This window comes from Salmo trutta, chromosome 26 (assembly GCF_901001165.1).
Source record: "Salmo trutta chromosome 26, fSalTru1.1, whole genome shotgun sequence".
NCBI lineage: Eukaryota > Metazoa > Chordata > Actinopteri > Salmoniformes > Salmonidae > Salmo > Salmo trutta.
The window spans coordinates 46,860,651-46,870,159 of NC_042982.1; the positions used below are offsets into that span (position 1 = coordinate 46,860,651).

General features: G+C 40.4%; 1 protein-coding gene and 1 long non-coding RNA gene across 2 annotated transcripts in view; both read left to right on the top strand.

Moving 5' to 3' along the window:
* pgr (progesterone receptor) overlaps positions 1–3,614 on the top strand; it is a 74,285-nt gene extending 70,671 nt beyond the window's left edge. The window contains exon 9 of the mRNA XM_029716074.1: positions 3,392–3,614. Coding sequence (XP_029571934.1) covers positions 3,392–3,547 — 156 coding nt within the window. The 3' untranslated portion in view covers positions 3,548–3,614. The remainder of the gene's footprint in view (positions 1–3,391) is intronic.
* An 80-nt stretch (positions 3,615–3,694) lies between these two features.
* LOC115163864 (uncharacterized) lies at positions 3,695–8,772 on the top strand. The gene is made up of 2 exons (XR_003869822.1): positions 3,695–3,934; positions 7,067–8,772. It is a non-coding gene; the product is annotated as an uncharacterized LOC115163864 (long non-coding RNA).
* Positions 8,773–9,509: the final 737 nt, after the last annotated feature.

The window sequence follows — 9,509 nt, forward strand, 5'->3', positions numbered from 1 at the left end:
CCCCTGTACCTTTATATCAAGGTATAATGTGGAGGTCTAATGTTCCCCTGTACCTTTATATCAAGGTATAATGTGGAGGTGTAATGTTCCCCTGTACCTTTATATCAAGGTATAATGTGGAGGTATAATGTTCCCCTGTACCTTTATATCAAGGTATAATGAGGTCTAATGTTCCCCTGTACCTTTATATCAAGGTATAATGTTACCCTGTACCTTTATATCAAGGTATAATGTGGAGGTGTAATGTTCCCCTGTACCTTTATATCAAGGTATAATGTGGAGGTCTAATGTTCCCCTGTACCTTTATATCAAGGTATAATGTGGTCTAATGTTCCCCTGTACCTTTATATCAAGGTATAATGTGGTATAATGTTCCCCTGCACCTTTATATCAAGGTATAATGTGGTATAATGTTCCCCTGTACCTTTATATCAAGGTATAATGTGGAGGTATAATGTTCCCCTGTACCTTTATATCAAGGTATAATGTGGTATAATGTTCCCCTGTACCTTTATATCAAGGTATAATGAGGAGGTGTAATGTTCCCCTGTACCTTTATATCAAGGTATAATGTGGTATAATGTTCCCCTGTACCTTTATATCAAGGTATAATGTGGTATAATGTTCCCCTGTACCTTTATATCAAGGTATAATGTGGAGGTTTAATGTTCCCCTGTACCTTTATATCAAGGTATAATGTGGAGGTGTAATGTTCCCCTGTACCTTTATATCAAGGTATAATGTTCCCCTGTACCTATATATCAAAGTATAATGTTCCCCTGCACCTTTATATCAAGGTATAATGTGGAGGTGTAATGTTCCCCTGTACCTTTATATCAAGGTATAATGTGGAGGTGTAATGTTCCCCTGTACCTTTATATCAAGGTATAATGTGGAGGTATAATGTTCCCCTGTACCTTTATATCAAGGTATAATGAGGTCTAATGTTCCCCTGTACCTTTATATCAAGGTATAATGTTACCCTGTACCTTTATATCAAGGTATAATGTGGTCTAATGTTCCCCTGTACCTTTATATCAAGGTATAATGTGGAGGTATAATGTTCCCCTGTACCTTTATATCAAGGTATAATGTGGTCTAATGTTCCCCTGTACCTTTATATCAAGGTATAATGTTCCCCTGTACCTTTATATCAAGGTATAATGTTCCCCTGTACCTTTATATCAAGGTATAATGTAGTGTACTGCTCAAAAAAATAAAGGGAACACTTAAACAACACAATGTAAATCCAAGTCAATCACACTTCTGTGAAATCAAACTGTCCACTTAGGAAGCAACACTGATTGACAATAAATTTCACATGCTGTTGTGCAAATGGAATAGACAACAGGTGGAAATGATAGGCAATTAGCAAGACACTCCCAATAAAGGAGTGGTTCTGCAGGTGGAGACCACAGACCACTTCTCAGTTCCTATGCTTCCTGGCTGATGTTTTGGTCACTTTTGAATGCTGGCGGTGCTTTCACTCTAGTGGTAGCATGAGACGGAGTCTACAACCTACACAAGTGGCTCAGGTAGTGCAGCTCATCCAGGATGGCACATCAATGCGAGCTGTGGCAAGAAGGTTTGCTGTGTCTGTCAGCGTAGTGTCCAGAGCATGGAGGCGCTACCAGGAGACAGGCCAGTACATCAGGAGACGTGGAGGAGGACGTAGGAGGGCAACAACCCAGCAGCAGGACCGCTACCTCCGCCTTTGTGCAAGGAGGAGCAGGAGGAGCACTGCCAGAGCCCTGCAAAATGACCTCCAGCAGGCCACAAATGTGCACGTGTCTGCTCAAACGGTCAGAAACAGACTCCATGAGGGTGGTATGAGGGCCCAACGTCCACAGGTGGGGGTTGTGCTTACAGCCCAACACCGTGCAGGACATTTGGCATTTGCCAGAGAACACCAAGATTGGCAAATTCGCCACTGGCGCCCTGTGCTCTTCACAGATGAAAGCAGGTTCACACTGAGCACGTGACAGACGTGACAGAGTCTGGAGACGCCGTGGAGAACGTTCTGCTGCCTGCAACATCCTCCAGCATGACCGGTTTGGCGGTGTGTCAGTCATGGTGTGGGGTGGCATTTCTTTGGGGGGCCGCACAGCCCTCCATGTGCTCGCCAGAGGTAGCCTGACTGCCATTAGGTACCGAGATGAGATCCTCAGACCCCTTGTGAGACCATATGCTGGTGCGGTTGGCCCTGGGTTCCTCCTAATGCAAGACAATGCTAGACCTCATGTGGCTGGAGTGTGTCAGCAGTTCCTGCAAGAGGAAGGCATTGATGCTATGGACTGGCCCGCCCATTCCCCAGACCTGAATCCAATTGAGCACATCTGGGACATCATCTCTCGCTCCATCCACCAACGCCACGTTGCACCACAGACTGTCCAGGAGTTGGCGGATGCTTTAGTCCAGGTCTGGGAGGAGATCCCTCAGGAGACCATCCGCCACCTCATCAGGAGCATGCCCAGGCATTGTAGGGAGGTCATACAGGCACGTGGAGGCCACACACACTACTGAGCCTCATTTTTACTTGTTTTAAGGACATTACATCAAAGTTGGATCCGCCTATAGTGTGGTTTTCCACTTTAATTTTGAGTGTGACTCCAAATCCAGACCTCCATGGGTTGATAAATTGGATTTCCATTGATTATTTTTGTGTGATTTTGTTGTCAGCACATTCAACTATGTAAAGAAAAAAGTATTTAATAAGATTATTTCATTCATTCAGATCTAGGATGTGTTATTTTAGTGTTCCCTTTATTTTTTTGAGCAGTGTATAATGAACCAATATGATATAGGCTTCAATATGAAGGTCTCTTTAGGTTAGTTTTAGATGTCCACTTTTCACTTTATAAAGCCATCTGCTTTACATGCCTCTCCCTAGCACTTTTTATCGATTGCCGCTTTTATCCATTTTCATAATTTGACCATATGTCTTGCTATAGGCTATCTAATTGAGGTTACGATAGCGAAGTATCAATGATCAATGATTTGGAGGAAACTAAACCACGGTCATTCTCCCAGCATGCCGCTTTATATTTCCTTTGGTACTGTTGAGGCCTGTACTAAGATAATACATCATCCTCCATGCGTTAAGAACCCTGCGCCATTCGGAGATACACTTTGTAGTCTGCTCTGTAACTTAACCTGTTTGTTTTTCTACTGTGTGCATTAGGGCCTAAGTGGCCCTAATTTTATTTATACTGTGCATTAATTATCTGAATATTTATTTGTCCAGCTGTGGACAGGTCCAGGTTATCGGGATAGTAACCTATTACACCCAACTCGTAAATCGTTGGATAAAAGTTTCAGGTATTAGGACCATGATTTGTTGAGGACAAAATGCTGACATGTTTGCCCCTCCCCCATCTCCCCCCCCCACCAGATTGTGAAGAAAGTGAACCTATACTGTCTTAGTACCTACATCCAAGCTGATGCTATGAAGGTTGAGTTCCCTGAAATGATGTCAGAGGTCATCTCCTCCCAGCTCCCCAAGGTCCTGGCCGGCATGGTCAAGACCCTCCTCTTCCACGCCAAGTGACCAATCACAGGAGACAACCAAACCTGCACTGCGCAAAGCACCGTGGAAGAATAGAATATACCCAAAGAGCAAGAAGAGTTGAATAAATATTTTATCAACATCATCAAATATCAATCAAATATCGACCCAAATGTTATGTTGATTTGACGATAGGTCTTTGTCCGGTGGGTGTATCATATCTTTGAAACTAAGAAAATTAACCAAGTTAAACGTGAAGGTTTTGGGAGGTATTATTTGGGCCAAGTTAAACGTCAAGATTTTGGGGAGGTATTATTTGGACCAAATTCAACAAGAAGGTTTTGGAGAGGTATTATTTGGACCAAATTCAACAAGAAGGTTTTGGGGAGGTATTATTTGGACCAAGTTAAATGTGAAGGTCTTTGGTAGGTATTATTTGGACCAAGTTAAATGTGAATGTTTTGGGGAGGTATTATTTGGACCAAGTTAAATGTGAATGTTTTGGGGGAGGCATTATTTGGACCAAGTTAAACATGAAGGTTTTGGGGAGGTATTATTTGGACCAAATTAAACATGAACTTCTTTTGGAGGTATTATTTGGACCAAGTTCAATGTCAAGATTTTGGGGAGGTATTATTTGGACCAAGTTCAATGTCAAGATTTTGGGGAGGTATTATTTGGACCAAGTTAAAGATAAAGGTCTTTGGGAGGTATTATTTGGACCAAGTTAAACGTGAATGTTTTGGGGAGGCATTATATGGACCAAGTTAAAACGTGAAGGTTTTGGGGAGGCATTATTTGGACCAAGTTAAAACGTGAAGGTTTTGGGGAGGCATTATTTGGACCAAGTTCAATGTCAAGGTTTTGGGGAGGTATTATTTGGACCAAGTTCAATGTCTAGATTTTGGGGAGGTATTATTTGGACCAAGTTAAATGTCAATATTTTTGGGAGGTATTATTTGGACCAAGTTAAACATGAAGGTCTTTGGGGATGCATTATTTGGACCAAGTTAAAACGTGAAGGTTTTGGGGAGGTATTATTTCAACCAACATAAAGGTGAAGGCTTTGGGAAGGCATTCTTTTGACCAAGTTTAACGTGAAGGCTTTGGGAAGGCATTCTTTTGACCAAGTTAAATTTCAAGATTTTGGGGAGGTGATACTTGGACCAAGTTAAATGTGAAAGTTCGGTCTAGGTATTATTTGGACCAAATTCAACAAGAACGTTTTGTGGAGGTATTATTTGGACCAAGTTAAATGTCAAGATTTTGGGGAGGTATTATTTGGACCAAGTGAAAACGTGAAGATTTTGGGGAGGCATTATTTGGACCAAGTTAAAACGTGAAGGTTTTGGGGAGGTATTATTTGGACCAAGTTAAATGTGAAGGTTTTGGGGAGGCATTATTTTGACCAAGTTAAAACGTGAAGGTTTTGGGGAAGTATTATTTGGACCAAGTTAAATGTGAAAGTTTTGGAGAGGCATTATTTGGACCAAATTCAACAAGAAGGTTTTGGGGAGGCATTATTTGGACCAAATTCAACAAGAAGGTTTTGGGGAGGTATTATTTGGACCAAGTTAAACGTGAAGGTCTTTGGTAGGTATTATTTGGACCAAATTCAACAAGAAGGTTTTGGGGAGGCATTATTTGGACCAAGTTAAACGTGAAGGTCTTTGGTAGGTATTATTTGGACCAAGTTAAACGTGAATGTTTTGGGGAGGCATTATTTGGACCAAGTTAAATGTGAAGGTCTTTGGGAGGTATTATTTGGACCAAGTTAAACGTGAATGTTTTGGGGAGGTATTATTTGGACCAAGTTAAACGTGAAGGTTTTGGGGAGGCATTATTTGGACCAAGTTAAAACGTGAAGGTTTTGGGGAGGTATTATTTGGACCAAGTTCAATGTCAAGATTTGGGGGAGGTATTATTTGGACCAAGTTAAATGTCAAGATTTTGGGGAGGTATTATTTGGACCAAGTTAAACATGAAGGTCTTTGGGAGGTATTATTTGGACCAAGTTAAACGTGAATGTTTTGGAAGGCATTATTTGGACCAAGTTAAACGTGAAGGTTTTGAGGAGGCATTATTTGGACCAAGTTAAAACGTGATGGTCCTGGGAGGCATTATTTGGACCAAGTTCATTGTCAAGATTTTGGGGAGGTATTATTTGGACCAAGTTAAATGTCAAGATTTTGGGGAGGTATTATTTGGACCAAGTTAAATGTCAGGTTTTTTGGGAGGTATTATTTGGACCAAGTTAAACGTGAATGTTTTGGGGAGGTATTATTTGGACCAAGTTAAACGTGAATGTTTTGGGGAGGTATTATTCCAACCAACATAAACGTGAAGGCTTTGGGGAGGCATTATTTGGGACAAGTTAAAACGTGAAGGTTTTGGGGAGGTATTATTTGGACCAAGTTAAATGTGAAGGTTTTGGAGAGGCATTATTTGGACCAAATTCAACAAGAAGGTTTTGGGGAGGCATTATTTGGACCAAATTCAACAAGAAGGTTTTGGGGAGGTATTATTTGCACCAAGTTAAACGTGAAGGTCTTTGGTAGATATTATTTGGACCAAGTTAAACGTGAATGTTTTGGGGAGGCATTATTTGGACCAAGTTAAATGTCAAGATTTTTGGTAGGTATTATTTGGACCAAGTTAAACGTGAATTTCTTTTGGAGGTATTATTTGGACCAAGTTAAATGTGTAAGTCTTTGGGAGGTATTATTTGGACCAAGTTAAATGTGAATGTTTTGGGGAGGCATTATTTTTGACCAAGTTAAACGTGAAGGTTTTGGGGAGGCATTATTTGGACCAAGTTAAAACGTGAAGGTTTTGGGGAGGCATTATTTGGGCCAAGTTCAATGTAAAAGTTTTGGGGAGGTATTATTTGGACCAAGTTCAAAGTCAAGATTTTGGGGAGGTATTATTTGGACCAAGTTAAATGTCAAGATTTTGGGGAGGTATTCTTTGGACCAAGTTAAATGTCAAGATTTTTGGGAGGTATTATTTGGACCAAGTTAAACATGAAGGTATTTGGGAGGTATTATTTGGACCAAGTTAAACGGGAATGTTTTGGGGAGGCATTATTTGGACCAAGTTAAAACGTGAAGGTTTTGGGGAGGCATTATTTGGACCAAGTTCAATGTCAAGGTTTTGGGGAGGTATTATTTGGACCAAGTACAAAGTCAAGATTTTGGGGAGGTATTATTTGGACCAAGTTAAATGTCACGATTTTTGGGAGGTATTATTTGGACCAAGTTAAACGTGAAGATTTTGGGGAGGTATTATTTTGTCCAAGTTAAACGTGAAAGTTTTGGGGAGGTATTATTTTGTCCAAGTTAAACGTGAAGGTTTTGGGGAGGTATTATTTTGTCCAAGTTAAACGTGAAGGTTTTGGGGAGGCATTATTTTGTCCAAGTTAAACGTGAAGGTTTTGGGGAGGTATTATTTGGACCAAGTTAAATGTCAAGATTTTTGGTAGGTATTATTTGGACCAAGTTAAACGTGAATTTCTTTTGGAGGTATTATTTGGACCAAGATAAATGTGAAGGTCTTTGGGAGGTATTATTTGGACCAAGTTAAACGTGAATGTTTTGGGGAGGCATTATTTTGACCAAGTTAAATGTCAAGATTTTTGGGAGGTATTATTTGGACCAAGTTAAACATGAAGGTCTTTGGGAGGTATTATTTGGACCAAGTTAAACGTGAATGTTTTGTGCAGGTATTATTTTGACCAAGTTAAACGTGAAGGTTTTGGGGAGGCATTATTTGGACCAAGTTAAAACGTGAAGGTTTTGGGGAGGCATTATTTGGACCAAGTTCAATGTCAAGGTTTTGGGGAGGTATTATTTGGACCAAGTTCAAAGTCAAGATTTTGGGGAGGTATTATTTGGACCAAGTTAAATGTCACGATTTTTGGGAGGTATTATTTGGACCAAGTTAAACGTGAATGTTTTGGGGAGGCATTATTTTGACCAAGTTAAACATGAAGGTTTTGGGGAGGCATTATTTTGACCAAGTTAAACGTGAAGGTTTTGGGGAGTTATTATTTGGACCAAGATTTTGGGGAGGTATTATTTGGACCAAGTTCATTGTCAAGATTTTGGGGAGGCATTATTTTGACCAAGTTAAACGTGAAGGTTTTGGGGAGTTATTATTTGGACCAAGTTCATTGTCAAGATTTTGGGGAGGTATTATTTGGACCAAGTTAAATGTCAAGATTTTTGGGAGGTATTATTTGGACCAAGTTAAACGTGAAGGTCTTTGGGGAGGCATTATTTGGAACAAGTTAAAACGTGAAGGTTTTGGGGAGGTATTATTTCAACCAACATAAAGGTGAAGGCTTTGGGGAGGTATTATTTGGACCAAATTCAACAAGAACGTTTTGGGGAGGTATTATTTGGACCAAGTTAAATGTGAAGGTTTTGGGGAGGTGCTATTTGGACCAAGTTAAATGTCAAGATTGGGGAGGTATTATTTAAACCAAGTTAAACGTGAAGATTTTGGGGAGGCATTATTTGGACCAAATTCAACAAAAAGGTTTTGGGGAGGCATTATTTGGACCAAGTTAAATGTGAAGGTTTTGGGGAGACATTATTTGGACCAAGTTAAACGTGATGGTCCTGGGAGCCATTATTTGGCCTAAGTTAAATGTCAAGATTTTGGGGAGGTATTATTTGGACCAAGTTAAAACGTGAAGATTTTGGGGAGGCATTATTTGGGGTTTTATTTATTTTTGTGGTAGAATGATTTCTTCTCCAAGGTCTGTCTGCCCTGGCTGAAGTACAACGGGCAGATCTGTTCCATCCTCCTCTTAGAACTGTGGTGAATCCATCAAAATATTGCTAAGGTGCCTCCCTTTCCTTCAATTCACTCTTATCCTTTGAGGTGGTGGAAACTTATATATAGAAGCTGTATTAGCATTTTTAATTTGTGAGAGTTACTGTTTTGCTAGACTTGTAAGAGAGCTAGGTTACGTCCCAAATGGGACCCTATTCCCAACAGTGCACTGCTTTTGACCAGAGCGCCATGGGACCTGGTTGAAAGTAGTGCACTATGTAGGGAACAGGGTGATGTTTGAGATGCAACCTTAAAACTGGTATACCAAGTTTTGCTTTTTGTGTTTGTTTTCAGTTACGTACATGTCACACTCCCTGCCTCATGGCTGGACAGGCGTTTATATAGCTCAAGTTCTGCAAGTTACATTTTCATACAAAATACACAATGCCTTTCTATTTCATGTACCATTAAATTACATAACCACTCTATGTTTTTTTTTATCTCATTGAGTTAAAATATATTTTACAAGAGAGACCTGTAAAGGGAGTACAAGGGGAATGATGTTATTTCAATGCCATTGCTATTCGCAGAAATGTGGAAAGATAAATGTTCCACTGCTCTGTGATAAGGAAATACCATCTGGAGCTCCTCCCTGATCCACAAGATAAAGACATAGAGAGGGAGAGAGAGAGAGAGAGGAGAGGAGAAATAAAGAGAGAGATGAGAGAGATAAAGAGAGAGAGAGGGAGGAGAGGAGAAAGAGAGAGACAGAAAGAGAGAGGAACGGAGAGAGAGGAGAGAGAGAGAGAGAAAGAGGAGAGGAGAAATAAAGAGAGAGAGAGTAAAAAGACAGATGAGAGATAAAGAGAGAGAGAGAAAGAGGAGAAATAAAGACAGAGGGAGGAGAGCGATAGAGGGAGGAAAAAGAGAGCGAGAGGGAGGAGAGGAGAAAGAGAGACAGAAAGAGAGAGGAACGGAGAGAGGGGAGAGAGAGAGAGAGAAAGGGGAAAGGAGAGATAAAGAAAGAGGGAGGAGAGAAGAAATTGTAACTGGAGGATTTATAGTAAAATATGTCTAGTGAGATCTATCTCTCTTCAACATCAGATCACAAGTATCTATCCGGACCTAGTTTGAGTAGTGTAGTGTATAGAGGCCCTAACTTCATGGCCAGGTCTCCTTGCTTTCCTTGACCTTAAACCTCTATTAATTTATTATGACATCCACG